The 23,253-nt window shown below is 40.6% G+C and overlaps 2 protein-coding genes across 3 annotated transcripts in view; one reads left to right on the top strand and one right to left on the bottom strand.

Annotated features, from left to right (window-relative positions):
- LOC137258694 (uncharacterized) overlaps positions 1-2,323 on the top strand; it is a 38,985-nt gene extending 36,662 nt beyond the window's left edge. The window contains exons 13-16 of the mRNA XM_067796387.1: positions 102-197; positions 803-917; positions 1,174-1,283; positions 2,169-2,323. Of these exons, the coding sequence (XP_067652488.1) occupies positions 102-197; positions 803-917; positions 1,174-1,283; positions 2,169-2,285 (438 nt within the window). The 3' untranslated portion in view covers positions 2,286-2,323. The remainder of the gene's footprint in view (positions 1-101; positions 198-802; positions 918-1,173; positions 1,284-2,168) is intronic.
- An 8,461-nt stretch (positions 2,324-10,784) lies between these two features.
- Positions 10,785-19,141, bottom strand: LOC137258825 (carbonic anhydrase 13-like). Of its 2 annotated transcripts, XM_067796520.1 has the most exons (8): positions 19,055-19,141; positions 18,359-18,512; positions 15,058-15,252; positions 13,841-13,962; positions 13,205-13,300; positions 12,834-12,948; positions 12,468-12,577; positions 10,785-11,794 (listed from the first exon to the last, which is right to left on the bottom strand). In XM_067796520.1, the coding sequence occupies exons 2-8, from the start codon at positions 18,384-18,386 to the stop codon at positions 11,651-11,653; spliced, it is 810 nt and encodes a 269-aa protein (XP_067652621.1). In that variant the 5' UTR covers positions 18,387-18,512; positions 19,055-19,141; the 3' UTR covers positions 10,785-11,650. The 2 variants fall into 2 exon arrangements, with proteins under 2 accessions (XP_067652621.1, XP_067652620.1); XM_067796519.1 differs by lacking the exon at positions 19,055-19,141 and having other exon boundaries at positions 18,359-18,563.
- Positions 19,142-23,253: the final 4,112 nt, after the last annotated feature.

Genomic DNA, 23,253 nt, shown 5'->3' with positions numbered 1-23,253 from the left:
TCAACAGAAACAACTCGCTAGGTAAGTCTAACCTACAGTTTTAGTAAGCAGTTATCCGTATTTTTCTTTATTCGATGTCATGATTGGTGTCACCTTTTCAGCTTCATCTAGTCCATTGGAATCGTGACAACTATTCCAGCTTTGGAGAGGCAGCAGACAAGCCTGATGGTTTGGCAGTGTTTGGCATCTTTTTGGAGGTAATTAGAAGCGACAAAACCATTTCCACATCCATCAGAAATCACTGCTATAAGCAGAGTCGATTGTACAATTGTGGCACTATCATGAGTATGTATCTGTTTCAGAAGGTTAACAGCTGACGATGTTGTGTGTAAACAATTGGAGACATGCAAAATAAATATCAAAATTTAAATCCATGTTTAGTCAAATGTGTCCCGTAGTTTATAAGGCCTTCTTAATGAAAATAATTTAATTGAAATCATTTATATAGAACGATATGATTCAAACACGCAACATCTGAATAGCATATTTTATGAAAGCCTCTCCCTGTACATAAACTAGGAGACGTTTGGAAGGTTCCATGAACCGATTCTGTTGTTTCGTTGCAAAACTATGCTATCCAAACCAACAGTAAACACACTGAGATAGAACCCATCAAAACAACAAGTGAATTGTGCATTGTATGGCAATTTCCATATTCCTATATAGATATATTCCTCTCTACTGATTTGCATAACCTAGGGTAAACTATTACGACAAGACCTGCACAATCCATTCCTGTATTAATCAGGCCTTCAGTGATGGTAAGTGAAGTTAATGCACATGTGCATTTATTTGACCCCAGGCTGGTGCTGAACATGCGGGTTTCAAACCCTTAACAGACGGTATTGAAGGTGTCAAGTTCCGTTCCAAACACGAGCAGGTTAAAGGACAGTTCAACCCCAAATGTTTCATTCCAAGTGAGTATAATCATAATATCATCAGTTTCCATCCGTGCATCCGTCTGTGCCCTTCTTGTGGTCCGACAGTTCAACTATACCTTCTTCCAGAAGCGTAGGGCTGTGTTGATTCCCAAACATTTACTTATGACCAAAACGTTACGAAAGGTAATCTCTGTCAAATGTACGTATAATCTGTCTGTATGCAGTCTGTGGGTGTGTACGTGTGCGTATGTCATAACTAGAGATTCGCCTGTACAATATTTCCTCTCCTCAGAATCCCTGTCCGAGTACTGGACTTATCCTGGGTCTTTGACCACGCCCCCATGTTACGAGAGTGTCACGTGGATTGTATTTAAACAACGCATGGTAGTATCTGAGAGTCAGGTAAGCACGGATACCCAACATATACAGGGTATATTGCCTGAAAAATTGTTTCCCATCTGATTGCCTCGAAAAGTACTGAAGACGATGTACTGAAGATCTGACAATGCGATGAACTGATGAATGGTTTATCTTGAACTTACGTATCATCTAATAATAAACCTTCCTGTCATTAACAACCATTGAGGTGATATGAAAACTGGTGGCGAGTGGCCCTGTGCGTAGAGTGCCTCAGGTCACAGATTGGTTGAAGCTAACCACTGGCGAGCTCGGGCAGTCATTGGATGGGTGACCGTGTTTGTCAGCTTGACTCCTGAGAGTTTCTAGGACGTCAGTCCTGCCCCACAAGGAAGCACACAACACAGGTGGTCTCACCTTAGGCAAGTGAGCTTGTTCAAATTTGCCTATGTTCACCTAGCAGCAAATGGGTACCCGGTGGGATAAAGTCATGTGACTATAACCTTCTAGCGCCTAAGAGGCAGCTTGGGTTATGCGGGGTAATAATAATCAGATTCTGATAACAGCGTCCAGTGAGCAACTAGTCGGATGGATACTAGGCGCTATATAAGTGAATTATTCTTATTAAATTATTATTATATAGGAATATCACTTAGACTTAAATTCTCAGTTTAAGGGCCCCATGTGTGCTAAGTGGCCAAATTGCCAAATGTCTATAGTGATTTCAGCAGTATCTATTATTCTGCCCTATATCTATAAATCCAACTATAAGACAAAAATATTTGGTAGCGGAAAAGGCGTTAGACATATAACACGTAAACAGTAGAGAACAAACAGCCTCGAAATAAAATATAAAAAATCTATAATATTTAAACCCAATCCCTTGTCACCTATCATATCATGTCTAAATAAGATTGCATTTCCTTTCAGCTGAAGGCCCTTCGAAGTATGTGTTGTGGAGACAGCGAGGGCGACTGCATCGTTGACAACTACAGACCACCATGTGAGCTAGGTTGCAGGAAGATCCGAGCAGCATTCAAGCAGTGATTGTGATACACTGTGGCTTTAACCAAATTTGACTGACAACCGGAGATCACATTGGCTGTCCTCGTGTGGTGGAAGAATTGTAGAAAACTGCCGGAAACATTTGTGACTAGAGTGACTTTGTTCCAGGATACATGAGAACTGTCGCAGGGCACTGGATCTGGACCATCTTACAGTTGAAGAGGGTGATCTGATTAGGCCATGTGTACTTGAACAAATGCTGCTTCACTTATTTGAATCATTGGTAGCAGATATCAGAGCGTGAAATCGTCTTTGCACAATGCATATCACAATGAAAGTTCCATTATCTATGATCTTGCACCTCGGTTGCGCTGTTTGATTGACAGTCTGTGAGTCGCTAACTGCCAACTCTGTGAACAGCATCACACTGGTTGCTGAACGCAGGCTCCCGTCGCCTGTGTGCAGGAGAGGTTCTTAGTTGCTTGGATCGTGGTATTTGAACACCAGAGCAATATAGTTCACCATGTCATTGTAGTCCGTAGTGGCCGTGATCAGTGCATTGTATGTACTTGTTGAATATAGAAAATGAAGCGTTCTTCGTCTTTGCTCATTAGTCAATGTTCTGACATCAGCTGGGCTGATATCAAAATGAAAAATAAAGAAATGGTTCAACGTTCACCTAGCAGCAAATGGGTACCCAGTGGGATAAAGTCATGTGACTATAACCTTCTAGCGCCTAAGAGGCAGCTTGGGTTATGCGGGGTAGTAATAATCAGATTCTGATTAGAGCGTCCAGTTCACCATGTCATTGTGAACCAAGAAATGGTTCAACGTGTTTCACAATTATACTAAGTTACCGAAATCCATGACCACTGTACTGATAAACCCAAGATCACAAAACCCATCATCACATCACTTAAAAAGCCATCATAATTTTACTTACAAACCCATGATCACGTCACTTACAAACCCACGATCACACCACTTACAAACCCACGATCACACCACCCACTTACAAAATCACGAAAACATCACTTACAAACCCACCATCACATCACTTACAAACCCACGTTCACATCACTTACAAACCCATGATCACACCACTTACAACCCCACGATCACATTACTTACAAAACCACGAAAACATCACTTGCAAAACCACAATCACACCACTAACAAAACCACGATCACATCCCTCACAAACCCATGAAGCACTCACACACAGCCCATATTTTATCTTGTATATTACACACTGACCACCATATCATAGAAGACACCATGTACATGTACTAAAGATTCTTGGTAAACGAAAACTGTATTTTTCCGGGATTAGTGTGTCCAGCTTGAGTAAAGTCTTTATATTTTACCTCGTTTCTTGGTTAGACTTTCTAATGTATGATATACTGTGCAAGGAAGATGCTTTCTTTATTGCGATAAATATATTTATCTGATGGTTTGTCAAGGATGGAAAAAATCTTTTGAAGTCAGTTATGTCCTTGAACTCTAGAAGATGACGTTAAATAATTACTCTGCACGTGTTACTGCGATATTGTACGACATGAGACATAATTGTGATACTATGACACATCTAGATGAGACATAATTGTGATACTATGACACATCTAGATGAGACATAATTGTGATACTATGACACATCTAGATGAGACATAATTGTGATACTATGACACATCTAGATGAGACATAATTGTGATACTATGACACATCTAGATGAGACATGTTTAAACGTATGACCATGTCACTGTGAGAATGATTCACTAAAATAGATTTTTCATCATGCTTGATAATATGATGAATGATAGTAGTTATTTGTAAGCACTGCCAAGATTCGAACCAAGAAAGGTAATGCACATTTTCTACGCTGTGTATGTGTAAGATGCTTGTTAAGTTTTAAGCATGTGTCGGCGCAACAAGGAATCGCACATGATTCATGAAATGTGAACTACGATTGAGAGGACCTGATTGGAGACCGTCAAAGAACTTCACTTCTCATGTTCAGGTGTTTCGATGAGCGATATGCACACATCAAGGATTCCGTCTTTGATACCATCACAGACACACACAAAGAAGAAAGTTCAGTAACACCAACTCTCCTCACCAGGACGGGTTGTGAGCCGAACATAAAATCATGCTTGAGGCTTTCCGTTAGTCTGTCTCTGAACCACCTAATTTTCCCAACTGCCTAACCCTCTATGCAATGCTGGAGTCATAAATGAAGTAAGTCTTGATATTTGCTCAGGTTCTGATTCACTCCCTTAGGGTCCATTTCAATTGAACTAGGTTTATTTGATGCGATCAAAATTATGTATTCAGAGACAAAACGTTAATCTAGCTTTCTATGTTTGGTTTTCCCTATGCTCACTGACGTAACACTTAAAATACTCTATGCAATCGTGTGTCCACGATGGATGCACATTGTGATGCTGTCCATACACTTTCTTAATCCCGATATAAAAATATTAAACATTTCAATCCACGTATGTGAAAAAGTTAGTTTCATGTCACGAATATGCATACTGACGTCACAGAATCAATATTCGAGCTTTGACGAAATATCCAATCTAAAATTTAGAAATAGATAAATACACCTGCTCTTTGGACTGTGTCCTGCTTCTGGTCGTGACCAGCATTATTCCAGGTCCTTTGCAAGTGGTTCATTTGTATGGTCTTTTGTTTCCGAAATGTGGCCAGTAAATTTGTTTCAAAATGAAAGTTGTTTATTGCAGACATCTGGGGTCAGCATGGTGATAATGGAACGTTCATATAACAAGGGTAAAATGTAGGATACAGACACGTACTGAATTTGGCTCTTTCTTCTTCCTCTCTTCTTCCGTGAATCGAAGACATGCCCTGACATGAGGTGACAAGTGAGTGGCATTGTAGATGTGTAGACGAAAACTGTATCACGAAGTCTAAGATCATCATGGACAGTTCTTGAACAGAGGCACACATGATATCGTGACAGTTATGGTAAAGATACCAACACATGATTCCAGTTTACACAGATTGACACTGTTGTTCTGCAGCCATGCAACCTACCTTTGCTGAATACTGACGGATATACCAGCACAGGGTATTGGGCGTGGCCTCCATGTACCCTAAACAGGAGCCACAAATGCCGTGTTGTATTCAATGACAGATACGTGTCGGGAACAGCGTCATGGAGCATGGCAGTGGACTTGAAGTTGGTAATGACTTCAGGTTCGTTAATGCCTACAAAATTTACAGACACTTTATTCGGTAATATACGGGCTTATGGCCCAATTTACAGTTGATATATAATGTGATTATATTCGGTTGAGTCCCATCCGGGATTCGAACCCGCACCCTCAGAGTCAGGCACCTAATCGCCAGCACACAAAGTCAGCCGCCTAGCCCGCTCAGCCACCGCGACTTCCACAAAAATGAAAGTCGGACAACTGGTAGTCTGGACTGCGTACTTTGTGTACCCCTCTGATGAGTGTAAATTGGCACGGCTCCCACGGCCGAAAGCTATGATTACACGATGCCATTTAGAAAGTGGTCAAATCCCGGATGGGACTCAACCGAAAAAAGTACTAGAATTTGCACTTTACTAAGAAGGTGAAATCCCAAATATGACATATGTTGCATTTGACCACTTTCTAAATGGCATCGTGTAATCATCCCTCTCTCAGATCTTTATATTTATCCCAAACTACCAATACATGAAATTCATCTTCAATAAAACCCAATTTACAGTTTGCACATTTAATTAGATCAATATCTTCTTGTTTATACCTCCTGGAAAAAATGACATTGAAATTGTGTAGGGAAAATCTAAATTTACATATGGCTCTTATCAAATCCTTGTTTTCTAATAATGTTAAATATTTTTCTTGCTCTATAACTGATTTTATTGAATTATAATGACGTTAAAAGGATGAAGATGAAACACTATTGTGCCAGTTTTGATAATATATATCTTGTAATCTTTGTGTTAATGAGGATAGAATAGCTCTTCATCACCAAAGTCTTGCTCAATCCAGACAAAAGAATACCAACAAGTAAACAGTAAAGTTCTAACATTTGAAACCCAGTTACAACTGGTCTTACCATTTTCATGAAGAGTTTTTAATAAATCATAACAATGATATGGATATCGATGTCGTTCCATCTTTAGTAATGTATACCAATATTTGACCACTCTACCTTAGCTGAGAATGAAAAGAGTATTCCTCCACACAGTGTACGAGAGTATGTTCGGAAAGTTGCGAGTATTTCAGTGACATCACGGATGATCAACGCGATTCAGGAGACAAGTCGGAGTGATGCAGGCGTGTACCACGGGATACCCACGAGAACGGGTGCGGTCCCGTGGAAACATTATCAGACCAAGTCTTGGAATTTTACCCACAATTATGGGGTTGTGACACTTGATGAATTAAACCCAGCCATTAGTGGTGTCACAGAAAGCCGCCCATTCACTCATGGTAACGTACCACCAATGTGCTATAGCTAACTAAACATAACCTCGAAGAAATGAAAACAAACCGCATCTCTGGCCAGGCTCCTATTCCATTATTAACGGGAGGTCACCGCGGAAGATGCAAACAGTAGATTTTTGTTACATTCACCTGATGCTCGACATTAAAGGCACACTGTCGCGCCACACTACTCTAAAAATCAATATTGCTTTTCTGTCATTAATACTAACTATCAGCCCCCAGCGAAGCTACCATGTATTTTATTCATTTATTTCATCATGGTTGTACACTATTTCTTCATTTCGTTAGGATTAAATTTCACCTACGAGAAAAACGTATGCAAAAAGAGTTGTTGCGGTTGACTTTTTGTTTAAAAAAAAAACCCAAACAAACAAACTTGTTTCAAGCAAAGATGAACACTTGAGCTGAAAGACAAACAACCTTTTCACAAAACGATCTCATATATCCATAAAACCCACACCAGCTGTCACATGAACGGTGTTTGTCATCCCTCTAAAGTGCTGCCATGTAGGTTCATTGAAAGAATGAGGAATGATAATGAAGTGAGTAAAGAGGTAGACGGTATCAGAAAGCCATTAACAAGGTGCTGGTCGACCAGACGGTTCCTGAAAGTAGCTGTGTGTAAGATGTCGACGTGAGTGAGTGAGTTTAGTTTTACGCTGCACTCAGCAATATTACAGCCATATGGCGTCGGTCTGTAAATAATCGAGTTTGGACCAGACAATCCAGTGATCAACAACATGAGCATCGATGTGCGCAATTGGGAACCGATGACATATGCCAACCAGGTCAGCAAGCTTGACCACCCGATCCTGTTAGTCGCCTCTTTCGACAAGCATAGTCGCCTTTTATGGCAAGCATGGGTTGCTGAAGGCCTATTTTACCCCGGGACCTTCACGGGTAAGATGTAGACGAGGGTGATTGTGACATTAGAGAAAATGATATGAAATGGTACATGTGGTGGTTACTGTATTGCAGCCGATGCAACAAAGTATTAAACCTATCCTGGATCTCTGACCACGCCCCCTTTTTCGGAATGTGTCACGTGGATAATAATGGCAGAACGCATCCATGTGTCTGAACACCTGGTTTGTAACATGTTCCGTGTCTGCAGTAAATACGTTACTTCATTATTAGACTAAATAACCAGATAAAAACACTTCGGCATATTATCTTCCACAATAACGATGTGTTTTTAACAACGACCGTAACATTACGACTGTTGTAAATTCTGCTGTTTAACATGGACTTATGTCGTTTGTGTCGCTCCGGTCGTTTTGTTAAAAGTACGTTGCCGGTGGTATTTTGTTTTTGTCAAAACATGTTACCAGTATCATTGTACTTCATTCATATGGAACCCGTGAAGGTCCCGGGGTAGAATAGGCCTTCAGCAACCCATGCTTGCCATAAAAGGCGACTATGCTTGTCGTAAGAGGCGACTAACGGGATCGGGTGGTCAGACTGGCTGACTTGGTTGACACATGTCATCGGTTCCCAATTGCGCAGATCGATGCTCATGTTGTTGATCACTGGATTGTCTGGTCCAGACTCGATTATTTACAGACCGTCGCCATATGGCTGTAATATTGCTGAGTGTGACGTAAAACTAAACTCACTCACTCACTCATTCATATGGAAGTGCTGTTGATTTGAACATGACATGTTACAAACTGTTTATCTTGTTTACAAACATTACTTTGGTTATCAGCTGGAATGTCTAAGACACTTGAAAGATACACATGGAAGAAACATTGAAGACAATGTGATTCTTCAAGGGCATAGTAATACAGTACAAATTCTATGGATAGAAACTTCTTGGGTTTATTTTCTCTGGAAATATTTATATGGGTGAAAATAAACCCAAGAAGTTGCTATCCATAAAATTTGTACTGTATTGAAGACAATGTCCGACACACCATGCCTCTTGGAGACAGGGTTGTCAAAGCGTCATTCAAGTGATGAGGTGACACATAAAGATATGTGACTGATCTACATGGACACTCGTCCACTCTGTTCACTTAAATGTAACAATAGAATATTGCCAGCCCTCAACTCTAGCTGAAGCGGTGGGGTGGTTTAGTGGTTAAAGCGTCCGGGCGTCGAGGACTTGAGTTCAATTCCCCACTTGGGTATAAACAGTGAAACCCATTTATAGTGTCTCATGGCGTTATATTGCTGGGATATTGTTAAAAGCGGCGTAAAGCCACACTCACTAACTACTACGGCTAGATTGAATAACGGAAACCATAAGCACTTGTATCACTGAGAGAGGAACATAGACCCAGTTGTTTGTGTGGCATGGACTCAAGATAAACGCCATTCTTCCAGACTACAATAATTTTGTTGAAACCATACACATGCTTCTAAATAAATTACTTCTGCGACTATCTGTCCTCTGTCACGGATGTAAAGAATAGCACAAACTGCATTTGCATCAGTGATAGATGAGCGGAGACCCCACTGATTGTCATCGTATCTAATTGTGTAGGACAATGTTCATGCTGTTGATCACTGGGTTGACTGGTCCAGACTGGAGTATTTTCAGACCGCCACCATATAGCTGGAATATTGTTGACTGCGGACCGGCGTTCTAAAACATTCAATCAGTCTCGCACTTACTAAAGTAAACGTCATTCTCCAATACTTCCATAAATGTGTAGAAACCATATAGAAATGCTTTTCACAAATACAACTTTTGCTCAGTAATCAGAACCTGATGTTTTTTCAGCGTTTACTGAGCGTGTTTTTAAATACCTCTTTACGCGGCTGTATGGCCATACAGAATTGAATCGAATATATTTCACTGAGAAAAAAATCCTTCCGTTCTTTTTCTTATCACCACATGTACATTCAAAACATTTCAATAAAGTCTTTTTGCCAAGCTCACTTTTCTTGTACATTTGGATTATATTGTATGCTGTTCATTTGACATTAACCGGACATGACCTTGAGTCAGACATGGTGAACCGTGGTATATTTTACCTGTGCATCAAACACTCTCCAATGCTGGTAGTTCCTGGCGTAGTTTATTGATAATGGTTAGAACACAGAACGTTTAGTAGTGTATGTTTCAGGGGAAGTGAGTGGGTGTAATTTTGCGCCGCTTTTATCAATACTCCAGCACGGCGGAGGACAATAAGAAAGGGGCTTCAAACATTGTACCCAGCATCAGGAAGAACCTGGCAGTTGCAATATACATCGTCGGTGTGCATGAGACATGGTGTACAAGGAATCGGATTCTTTAGTATAATATGTGAAAGTTGTGTGAAACATTACTAGTTGAAGATGAAGTCTTGCTGCGCACATGGCGACACGTGTCCTACTTTAGAAGTATATTTTAACGATAGTATGGTTAAATTTGTTGGAGAAAATACATGAAACAAGTATTTTCATCAAGGTTTGTTATAATTCATTTTGTTAGTATAGCTTTATACAACTCAAACCTACCCATAGATCAGCTTTTCTCTTAAAGTGGAATGGCTTTCCGTTTTTTGTACAACTGACTGTACAGTGGCCACGCATTGTAATATACGCCAGGATGGACTTTAATGTATGATTGAAGTACAAAATTACAACACAACATGCTTTCACAAAACTGAACGGCGTTGTTTGAATTCACTCACAGAACACCACGGATAGTTTGCTACGCTTTCAAGTAACAGAAAAAAAGAATATATTTGTGCGAAGACATTTTACAAGAGATTCGATCCATATCGAAGTCGTGTTTGGTTAGCTTATACCTAGATACCATTTTGCTATTTACATTCTTCACAAGAAAGTGTTACCTAACTTCTAAGTGTTAAACCTTTATTGCCGGGTTCGAAACGAAATTTGTTTCTGTGATATCTATGAGGTGACATACTTATTAAGATGATTTGGTGAAATGTGTGATGTCGGGTTTACGATTGGGTGAAGTGCATGCAACCGCCAGGCATCAACTACCACCTTCGGCCATACGTTAATACACCGAGGGTGAAAACACGTACCTTCCTCAATCGCCGTATAAAGAGTTACTTACGGAGCAAGACAGCTCACACAAATACAATAAGCAAAAGTATTATAAAAATAAAATTTATTAAAATACTGATACATAAGTTGACATGTGAATGGCACGAAGTTCTTCGATCGTACGGTGAATGTGGTGATGTGTCACTATAATCATTAAAATCGTACTCCCTGAAGCCTAGCCTGGACCGATCTAATAGTTCGCATCCAGCCAATAAAATCATGAACCACTCTAAAAAGACATTTACCAGCTGCATCCTCTGTTTTGACAGTTTTGTGCTTGTTAAAGCTGCAATGCCAGCTGGTTGGAGGTGTATGACGAAATGATCACCACGTTAACGACTTACTGTTTTCCATTCTATCAAAATAATGGTCTGAAATTCTGTTAAGGAACAACTTTGATCTTTCAAATGTTTCTCCATAAATCTAAGTGCGCCGAGCAATCACTTAGATTGAACTTTCTGTGTGCCTAACGTTATACATTGTGAACATACATCCACGTATAATTGTCGTATATGTCTACATGATCTGTAAAATGTATGTCTGATTATGATTTTTAGAATGATAACTCACCGGGCATCACATTAACGTAATAAATTATAGCACTTGACAGAAGTTAGAGAGCACCCGATTCAACTCAGGGCCATGACAGATTAAATGCATTCGTAGGAATATAATTTATATATTAACGTTTTATCATTTTGTTTTTGATTGTATGACGTTCGTGACGTCCACCATCTCACATCCGCAAAATTTGCTGACAAGGCGCGCGTATACATATCACAGTAAGAAGAAGAAAAGAGGCGTGTCGTCCACAAGGTAGTAGCGTTCAGACATCTGCCAGATATATTTACAATATTAGATTTTTTCCCCGAATTCTGACGAAGAATGAACGCGTATCCCCTTGCATATTGTCTTTCAGGCCCTGGTATAGAAAGACGCCCTGACAACCCTGTCTCCAAGAGGGTTGATGGTCCGGAAGTTGTCGACAATATTATCTTCAAAGCATCCTCCTTGGCCGTCGCTGTGGCAACCACCAGTCAGGCTCCTCAGATGCAACAACTGAAAATATTAATTTTGGATTAATTTTACTCACTGCTGTCTTATTTAGGAGAAATAACTGGCGTCTACCACAGTAATTATATGGCTTTGAACATTGTTCCAGGCATGTCTCGGCGTGTGTGGTTAATGTGAGAGAAAGAGACGCTTACGTGTCGGTTGAAAAGCATATTGCCGTCATAGCCGGTAACGAGATCTGACATTCTCAAGGAATAGAGCTCTATTTCACGAACACCACCGCCTTTGCCGAGTTGTCCAAATTCCAATACTACTATACCCCTAGGACTCAGCTGGGTGAGTATAATACCAAGGGTAATAGGTGAAGTCTGTTTCCACTTCCCGTTTCTGAAACGCCAACGAGCGAAGATGCGAAATGGTACCAAAGATCTGCCTTCATATCCGACCACATGGACCCTTGCACATATCTCATGTCATTACAGTAGTGAGTGAGTTTAGTTTTACGCCACACTCAGCAATATTCCAGCCATATGGCGGCGGTCTGAGAATAATCGATTCTGGACCAGACAATCCAGTGACCAACAACATGAGCATCGATCTGCGCAACTGGGAACCGATGACATGTGTCAACCAAGTTAGCGAGCCTGACCACCCGATCCTGTTAGTCGCCTCTTACGACAAGCATAGTCGCCATTTGTCATTACAGTAATAAACGTACCTGGCTGTGGGACAAGGAGATGGCCTCTTCCAGGAGTATCCAGGTGACGCTTTCATAGCAGGGAGGCGTGGTCAGAGAGCCAGGGTATGTCCAGTACTTGTCGACATTTCCTGTAACGAGGAAGGCATTAAGAATGCATTGCCTGGTGACTTTATATGGTCGCAAGGAGAAGCAGTTTCCTTTTGGAAAGTTTTGTTATTGCTTATATTTTGAAAAATATATTTCATATCAGATGTGACAAAATATCCCCAGATGTACATCAAGATTGCGCGAAAACTGAAATAGGCAATGTTATGTTCTCATCTAGAAGAGTCCAACTTGAACACATGGCCATGTTATGAAAACTTTTATATCAGCCATGCTTACGTGGTAGTAGAGAGCGGGGATCGAACATCGTCCTGACATTGGTTGTCGTGTACGGGTCCAGGACTTCTTGCATCACGTCTGTCAGTTTCTTAAATTCTTTATTTTCTTGGCCCACCTGAAATTGCATGTCAATACTAAATATATGTCGAGATCGCACGTGCACTTACCTCAACGAGAAACGATTGAAAATTCCGAGACATCCCCCAGATAAAAGGTGAAAAGGTGAAAAGGTGAAATGGTGTAATGTGTGTAGGGGGAACTAAAGAGAGGGGCTGGGGTTCGAACCGCTGACCTTCCACTCTTGGCACATACTCCATCCATTAAGCCATGGGCATGTTCCTTAAAGCACAACGATATATACTGCCACATACCTTAATGAAGACACCCAGCACTGTTAGACCATCCTCCTTGTCTACAGCTTCTTCAAAGGTGGAGTATTTGTTGGCATTCCAATGAACGAAATGCAGCTGAAACAGTTTAGTTATGTACATGTATACACATTTCCAATTTCTTAAAAACTGAGTTTTAAGTAACAGTTCCGTGATGGCAACGGATGACTTGGGAACATGTTCTGACCGTAAGAGGTAGACCTCCTGGGTTCTCAAAGAACGACTGGGGCAATTCCAAAGATGACATCTACCGTCACTGATACGACGTGTCTCTTATTGGTGTTTTTTTTTTCTACAATTTCAGTCGTCGTTTGACAGGTTGATTTCATGGAGCCAGGTATCGGTTCAGTAGAACCTGAATGCATGTCGCTAAATATAAATCCTTTCATACAGCTTTCACAATTGTGTTACCTTCATTACTCCAAGGACATCAGATAAACCCTGACTTTGGCAGCTTTTATTTAGATAATACTCTTTGGTGAAAATTATACTGGCACAATCCTTACTCATTCAACTGAAATTGGCAATTAGACGCATAAATTCTGTAACTGTTGTCCAAAATGAGTCGCAATGTACACTTATCCCCTTTAGTAGTAAGCTGTCAGCTGAATGACATACCTCTGCGGAATACTGTTCACCGTCCACCTTATGTTCGGAACCCTTCAGGTCGGAGCTTCCCCAGTGGAAATGGAACTGTTTCAGGTAGTGAGTGGCATCACCGAGCGGGCCACCGCTTATACCTGTTTAAATCAGTGTGTATTCTTTAGAACAAACACAGCAAATGAAGCTTCAAGAATATAAGACCCAAAACGAAAGTTCTAAGACAGAATGATTTGAATTGGTGTTGAACAAAATACACCAATCTAACGTGATTAGGTTGTATTTAACTTTGACCGGCACAGTGATTCGGTTACTGGGTACGACGAGTCCAACACGAAGCAGGGAAAACCAAAGGCCCTTTAAGTATTTGCGATGATTAAAGATAAAATGAAATGATTGAGAAATGTTCGCAATGCCCGCAATGCCTCACAGTCCAATGCATGAAGACGTATTGTACTGTGTAGCATTTCGAATAGGGGTGTCAGTCCAAAAGATAATTTAATCCTTGCAAGTTCACGAAGGCCTGTATGTAAAATCCATGATCAGGTGCTGCCGAATCAAACATGGAAGTCAGAGGTTCCAAATCACAATCACAGCCAAGGGACATAACTTCAAGTTGTTGTTCCTGAGACAACTGGGTCACCCAGTTAAATACTCTTCAGAAGAAAGTTGAACAGATTTGGTTTACGACTGAAAACATTGGGAGATACATTGGAATCAATGTTTATATGAGAATAATGACTGTTGACTGCATCACCACTTGCACTTCCTTATTGCCACAGCTGTTTGTTCAGTAATCTCTTGAAAGATGATGAGCGTGTCTCCTAATTCACACGTGCACGATTTTCATTTTCAAACAAAAACAAACAACCCGACTAGAAACAAATTCGAACAACTGTTGCAAGATTGTCAAACTTAATTGTGTAGTGATTAATCGACCTTGAATATCCTCAAAATCGAGAATGACACGCCATACACGTGTATCTAACTACTAAGTTGTGCATGTGCATCCCACGCGTTGCTGTCAGGAATGGTGATAGAGGAACGGTGCTGTCTTTACAAGGTATATGTCCTTGAACCGTTTCCCATCGCTTATACTTCCTATCCTGATTAAAGTTCAGGTTCACCTACTTGTTGGAAGAGTATATCATGATTTGATGGAGGTTACACAAACCAAGTCTAATGTTTCAGGTTGTACTTAACCTGATACTGCTGAAGCACACGAAAGTACATACTTGAGCTGTCGTCCACATAAGCTTGAAAAGAGTGGCCATTGTTCTCGACTTCCAGATTGTGTTGTCGAGCGTGCTGGATCCTCAAGGGATGGTACCACAGTTCGGGGTCAAATTCAGCCTCTTCAGTCCTGATGTCTATGGGAGACTGGTGTGTCCCGGCCGCTGCTTCATAGTGCTCGACCCAGCGTGAAGGCCCTGGGGGTAGTAGAACATGAGTGAGCAGTAACGATACCGTGGAGAGCCGGCAGTGGAACACCAGTGTGCAGGTGCCATATAAATACCAGTCTTCCACTTGGGGGACCGCTATTTGCTATCTAGGTGGGAAACATGAAAAGAGTTGTTTCCTGAGGTGATTGAAAATGAAAACAATTGATTCACACTAGCTGTCGAATGTCCTGAAAAGAGGAAAGAATTACAAAATTCCTGACCGACAAAAATGTCTTGCGAAATAGGTTGACACTCTCACCCACCACCACCCGTCAAGTTCTGAAACGCACGTACGTACACCCGACGCAAAGATTCATAATTTATCATTACTCAAACTCTTTTAACTAATACTGATGTCTCGATAGTATTTCAGGGTGCAGAAAGTCAAAAACATCTTTTTAGCTGATATTTGCAAAGAATCTCAATATTTAACGAACTTTCACCGACAAGTATCGCTCCGAAGTGTGTATTTATTGTTATATATATTTTTTATATCATATCATATTTGTCCCACGACTTAGTCCTTGTATTTGTATCTATGTATGGTTTACAATTCGAACAACGGTATTCCTCCACACACTGTACGAGACTGGGTTCGGAAAGTTGCGATTATTTCAGTGAAATGACGGATGATCAACGCGATTCAGGCAACAAGTGGAGTGATGCAGGCGTGTACCACGGGATACCCACGAGAACGGGTATGGTCCCGTGGAAACATTATCAGACCAAGTGTGGGAATTGTACCCACAGTTATTGGTTCCTGACACTTGATGGATTAAACTCAACCATTACTGGTTGATATAAAAAGCCGCTCATTCATTCATGGTAATATACCAGCAGCATATTATAACCAACTCAACAACCTCGAAGAAATGAAAACAAACCGCATCCCTGGCCAAGCGAATGGAGGTTATTCCGTTAAAGGGAGGTCAGAGCGGAAGATGCAAACAGAAGAGTTTTTGTTAGAATTCGCCGGTACTCCACATTAAAGACACACTGTCGCGCACCACTTCCCTAAAAATCAATATTTCATTTCTCTCATTAATATGCATTATCGGCCCCAACATAGCTACCATATAATTTATTCGGACAAAGGTAGGCATGAAGATTACAATATGAAATGAAAAAGTTTGAATTAATGCAACGTTGCATTAAATCGACTCTAGCGCCTTCTACCGAAAGAACATAATTTCTGATGAACCCCTAATGTTCCTTGGAGCCCTCTTTATGAATATACTATAGGTTTCACTACACCAAAGCAGAATCACATGCTCCCCGATCGAGTACCGCGCAGACAGCTGTTACTGGACGAAATAGTGTAAGATGTTATTTAAAAAAACAACCAAAAAACCAAAAACAAAACCCCAAAAAACCGCATCCATCCAGTAATGTAAACAGACCACAATTCTAAGTATTCAGTGCTGTAGGTTTTATCACCATAACTTACACTTATGTGTCTACAGATATTTTCATGTGACTTTTTGTGCGGAACTGGGCTTTATGTGTTCCGGTTCCTGTGTGCTTGGAAACCTTACTGGTTGGCCATAAATTGTGTTTTTAAAGCCGGACTATACCTGCGTTTACATGGAATGAGTGTTGATAGCCTGGGTATTTTATAAACATATATATGGTTATTATAGAAGTGTGTGGGAAAACATTCGGTGTAATTTCACCTATCAAGAAGCTTATGATTGAGGCCAGTTCGGCAAATACCGACAACACCACGCGCAACACTATATACGGGGCTTTGGTTACATTCCATGTATACGGCAAGTGCCACGAAGTTTTTCAATTACTGATTTCAGGCAAGTCGTAAGGGGTGGTACGTCTTTTATTGTATCATTAGGAAGATAAAGGGAATGCATATGCCCTAATATGTATATCATGGACCAAAATATTGTGACCATAATATTTGATAATGGTCAGGACAGATGTGAATGTGCGAGGGCAGATTCCAGTGCATTGGTAACTTTGTCGGAGATCTTTATAAAACAGACATTTGCCAAGACTATTTCTCGTGACAATACAGCTGTGTGTGAAGTCGACATGGCGGTGGGGTAGCCTGTTGATTAAAGCGTCCGCTCGTCACGCCGAAGACCGTGTTCGCTTTAACACATGGGTACAATTTGTGATGCCCACTTTTGGTGTACCTCACTGTGATATTGCTGGAATGTTGTTAAAAGCGTCGCAAGACCAAAGTCACTCACGACATATATGCAAGTCTATATGTGTCATAATCGTAAAAGCGCTTTTGAAACCCTTGTCACCTCGTCTTACCTCACTGCACCTCACTTCACGTCAATAAAACATTAATTTACCAACACTCGCTCACAAACTAGGTCACTTTAACTGTTCGTTGTAGAATACATATCTCATTGTCGTCGTGAGTAGATTTGAAAATAACCCAACTTGACATACATCTCTACAATATGTCTGATATTTTCAAATATGAAATATGTTACGAGCACGTCGCACAACAAAAGGAAACGTTCGGTGATGTGAACGCTGATTGTTCAGTTTTAACTCACTATGTTGACAGTTGAAGGTTTACCCAGATTCTTTGTTTTCATATTCTAAATGTTGCTGTGTTGAAATTCATATGAAGAAAAGGAAACTAGTTGTGTGTAGATAGGATGATTGCATTACTCATATGCCCAGCATACAACCCCGTCAAATGTTTATAACAGGTCACATTTGAAGGAAATAAATGAATTGTGCTGAATTGACTCACTAGTTAGGCCATGCTAATCTCGTTCGACTATTGTTGTAAAGGATATATAGTGGAGAAGAGATTAATGCTTCCACTAATAGGTTTACAACTGGTTTATAATAAAATCTAATGGAAACATAAGCTCATTTTTAAAAAACAAAACAAATAAACCCTATGGAATGGCGTGTTCCCGAAGCACAGACAGATCATTGAAGAGATACAAGTTAATCATTACATAATCAACAGTCAACAGACCATGACATGTTTTAGGACTGTAGGCGAATTGGGATGTAGGCGAATAGAGAACTTCCCGTAATCACCAACTAAGGTAGAAACATTGATATTGATAACGACTAATAACATATTAAATTAAAAAGCTCTCACCATTGGTATCACCGTATCCCCAGCTCATGGTCCGTCTCTGCACTGACGTAGAAGATGACAGAAAGTCCGCCACCTACGGCTTATATCTTCCCTTGTTGTCAGAACGGTGCGATCTGATTGGCTCACGTGATATTGATGAACAATATATCTCCCGCTGGGGAATGAAATAACTTTCTGAGCGACGGAATGAATCCCAAGGCTTTGTACCCGGATACAACGAAAAAAGCGTGCATTTAATTCTGAGCGGGAGAATACGTGCATTCTACTCTAAACTAAAAGCTGCGCGTTGTTTTCATGCTGGTAGCAGTCACGCTACACAACGCATGGCAACCTCGGTTCAATCGAACATCTGTTGTTTTCTATCAGTTCAAATTTATTTGAATCCTTTTACAACTGCAGTTTGAACCATATTGATTAGCTTTCATACCACTAACCCGTGAAAGGTAAGGCGGGACAAAAACATCACAGATGATAGCTTATACAACTTGTATCATATATAATTGCCTGAAAACATGGGGGATCAGGTATCACGACAACGATGCAAGAAAGGATGGCTTCACACACCCACCCCTCGCGATGTTGTAAACTGGACAAGAAATTCAACAAATATAAGACAACCTGTTAAGGTCCATTGAACATTACCTACCCTCGCCTGTGAGAAACGCAAAAAACTTATCCCACTTTCTGAGTATTTACCTATACAGCCAGTTTCATCAACAAGAGGCAGATTTCTAGAGCCACAAATATCCTTATGACTGTCCGATCTATACAAGTTGAAATGGTAGCTTTTAAATGACTGGTCATTTAAACACATGCCGATACAATCTCTACTGACGCAGGAGTGAACACCAAGTATCTACATGCATAAACAGATGTTTTTGTTGTTGTTTTTCCAAAAACCTAATAAATGTTTGAAATATCCGTCGTAAGCAATCATTCTATAGTTGTGAAATATGAAATGTTTCGCTGAGAGACATTGTATATTCTCATATAGCCTTTTGTTGGGTTTATATAAGCAATTCGAACGCCCACGTCACTACATCGACGTGACGTGAGTGATTCCAGACTTGCTGTCACACCCGACTTGCCTCTGTAACCCACTTCGTGGGCTTTCTACGTGAACATGACTTCTTTAATAGAGAGGTGGAGGTGTGTAATTGAACCTGTATACTCCTTTCTCGTATTGGCTTCACATCGCGCGTATACACTACGTAACCCCGAATCTCATGATGTTTCTGTGAATCAAATTACAGCAAAGTGTAACAGACTTCATCGCAGAAAATTTAAGGGGTTTCAATTTCGGAAATGAGAGATTTGTATTACATCAGATTGTTAGGTTTCGAGTTTTCAGAACTGATGAAGGATGGGTCCGCCTGAAAGTATTTTGTCACGGTGTTGGAAAGCAGTGTGTTGTGTTAATTGAGTCCTGAAGCAAGATCTATCATTTGCTACAAAATATGTAGTTGTTTGGGAGAATACCCGTCACTTTGTGACGTCACAATGACTATCTCAGGAGGGAGCAGTAGATGTACGTGTCTCAAGTTTACAAAGTGTCCTCAGTTTACAACGGATTAGATTCCATGAACTTGAACGAGATGTTTTCCGTATTACTCTTACTGGTTTTGTTGGGTATGTAGCTGATTCATTATATGTTCCCTCTGTGACCTTTGCTTGTAGCAGACCCGTGAAGGTCAGGGTAGGACAGGCCTTCAACAAATCATGCTTGCATAAAAGGTGACTATGCTTGTCGTAAGAGGCGACTAACTAACGAACAAAATTCATGACACGTATTATAGTATATTTTTTTCAGCATAATGATGTAATGTTTTAATGTACCAACTGATCCCTATATTACATGTGTACGCTGTTGATGATCACTTTTGATCACTGGATTGTCTGGTCCAGACTCGATTGTTTACAAACCGCCGCCATTTAGCTGGAATATTGCTGAGTGCGGCGCAAAACTAAATCGCTCTCTCACGTATTCACTTCTATTGGAATACGTTCAGGTCACAATATTTCGTTCGAAATGAGTCTGCCAGACCAACATTCCCTGTGCATAACATACAGTTCTTATATGGCTACAAATCTGTCATATACAGACATGGATAATTTCTGACATAATACAAGTCGCTCCACATCCAGGTCGCCCTGGTGATATGTACAATTGGGCGTGCACTTTATAAGGAAGCATTCATCTACAACCGTCTGTTAACAGAAACAGGCAGACATATATTAAGCATCAACAGAGAAAATAGAATGTGTAAACTGTGTAATTAGAACCTGATTTGCCTGTCGTTACAGAAGTAGTTTGTATCGTTGTTAAGTTGACAACCGCACAATATTTGACCCGTGGAGAGCCGGGTTAGAATCAGTGTTCGCAATATTGCTTAGTTTGGCGCTGAACAACGAGCAACCTGCCAGCCAACCGAAAATATTTGCTTTGTCAACTGTCAGCTGTCTAAATTATGAGTATAATTGTAGTTCTGACTCCTAGCCTTTTCATTGACGAGAAGAAAAATAGAAGAGAACCGGGACGAGACTGACGGGATGGTCTATTGTCTATAATTCTTTCCTAGTGTGTGCATTCTCTCGCAATGTCTACATTGAGGGAGGGAGTTTAGTTTCACACGGCTTTTTAGCAATGTTCCAGTAACATCACAGAAGGAAAGTTCAGAAACGGGCTAATTAGCAATGCAAAAACTCACCCCGAAAGACATTCAGTTGGTTCCTCTCCCATGCTCCCATTCTGGTAATATGCTTCGACAGCATGTATTTTGATTTTCTATTACGACTATGATGCCAATATCCGTATCGTCGGCGGCTGTAGGAAACGGTTTAACAGTGCGGGAGTTACGAAATGAGCAACCAAATCTACCTTCCAGAACGTATTGCTGGATGAAACATTATAGGATATTTAAACCGAATATTCCTTAACATGAATCATCAGCATACCTTAATTTGTAAATTTCAGTTTCATGAAAATGTGGTGTTATTGTGGTGTGGGGTTTGTTTTGTCAAACCATCCAAGTTGTGTTGAACTGCAGTCATTAGTGAAACCGAGGCTTCTTACTGCGTAGAGACGTAGCCAGAGTTGCTGGGGTCAATTGTTTGCTCTTTGTGATGTCTGTAAGTGTCATTGCAAGAAGTAGCAAATCTTCCAGGTGAGTGGCATTACGACGCCTCCCTCCACATATACAGCAAGTCAAAACTAACATGGTTCCATTTTCACCATATCTCTAAGTGCACTCTTCTCAATTTCCAAGTCTTTCATTTCAGTGTCTGGGAATAATGTACATGTTCCAGATAATGTAGCAACAGATATAGTATGTTTTACCAGTGATGATTCGTAAATCTTATCTCACCACGCACATCATCTTATCTCATTATTCTACCTAAAACCACGCAAGGTGCACCGCATCGTATTTCTGTGTGTTTAATTGCCTTAAGTAAATTTTCAACGGCCTCATTCTTCTTTTGTTCAAACCCTTGATGGTGCGGCTTAGAATATTGATGTTCAGTAAACCATGCTTGTCGTCAGAGGCAACTAAGAGGACTGGCTGGTTAAGCTTGGCTGACTTGGCCGATACGTGTCATCGGTTCCCAGTTGCGCAGATTGATGTTCATGCGGTTGATCACTGGATAGTCTGATCCAAACTCTGCGGCATATAGCTGGAATATTGCTGAATGTAGCGTAAACAAACAAACAGTAGTTGTTTGTTTGTTGTCTGACGCTGTATTTGACAATATTCAAGCATTATGGTGGCGGAATGTAAATATTCGAGTCTGGACCAGACAGTCCAGTGACCAATAACATGAACATCTATCTACACAATCGGTACACGATCACGTGGCAAGTGAAGGAGCCGGACCACCCGATTGCGTTAGATGCCTCTTACGACATTCATAGGTTACTGATGATCAGTTATTTTACTGCGGATCTTCACGGGTGTAAGCAAGACACTTGTGAATTCTGAAGTATCAGCCACTTATCATACCAATCAGAATCAAGAATGCTCTATTCACTTAGCAGATTAACTCTTCCCCAAAACCTGTTATGTAACTATAGCGTATTGTCAAAATACTCTCATTCTCTTGAAGGTGTTTTCACCAATTATGTTGCATGTGTTAAGATGATGGCGCAAGCATGTCAGTCTCTGAAACAGAGGATGGAAATTCTCATACAATACTGAATTATAAAGCAAATAGAGCTGACATGCCGTGCACGATGATGCATATTCTAACATTTCTGTAACACGACATATCAGCATTAAACTGCTTTTGTTGAAAGCATCATATCTCGATATAAATATTTCGTGAGTAGTCCCGATAAACGTACACGTAGCGTTTCCAAGTGTAATTGGCCGCCAATTTGCTTTCCGTAATAGGAGATAATGCATTTCGGCGTGTCAGACTGCATGGATGCTTGGTTGAACGATTTGCAGGTAGTCTTGACATACTTGAAGGTGCGGTTGGGTAGACTCGTGGCTAAAGCGTTCGCTCGTCACGTCGAAGACCCGGGTTCGATTCCCCACATGGGTAGACTTGTGAAGCCCACTTCTGGCGTCCCCGCCATGATATTGTTTGAATATTGATAACAGCGATAAAAAAACACTAGACCCACTCACTCACTGATATAGTTGAAATAGTGTCACCTGTAGACTTAACACCGTGGGCATATACATGACCTGAGCAACATTGTCTGGGTAGTGAAAGGATACTGTATTTCCAAGGGAGATGTGACTGACTATTGACTAAAGTCAGTCCATGTTCCTGTGATATCACTCCCAAGAAAATCAAACTATAGATACTGTTGTTCTGAGATGGTAACTCTCTCGGTATACAGTGTCTTTACACCAGGTTCAGTCATAAAATGAGTGCAGTGGGTGAAGTTT

The sequence above is a fragment of the Haliotis asinina genome, chromosome 12 (genome assembly GCF_037392515.1).
Source record: "Haliotis asinina isolate JCU_RB_2024 chromosome 12, JCU_Hal_asi_v2, whole genome shotgun sequence".
Classification (NCBI taxonomy): Eukaryota; Metazoa; Mollusca; class Gastropoda; order Lepetellida; family Haliotidae; genus Haliotis; species Haliotis asinina.
Note: the sequence above shows the minus strand (reverse complement) of the source record. Positions and strands in the feature narration are given on the sequence as shown.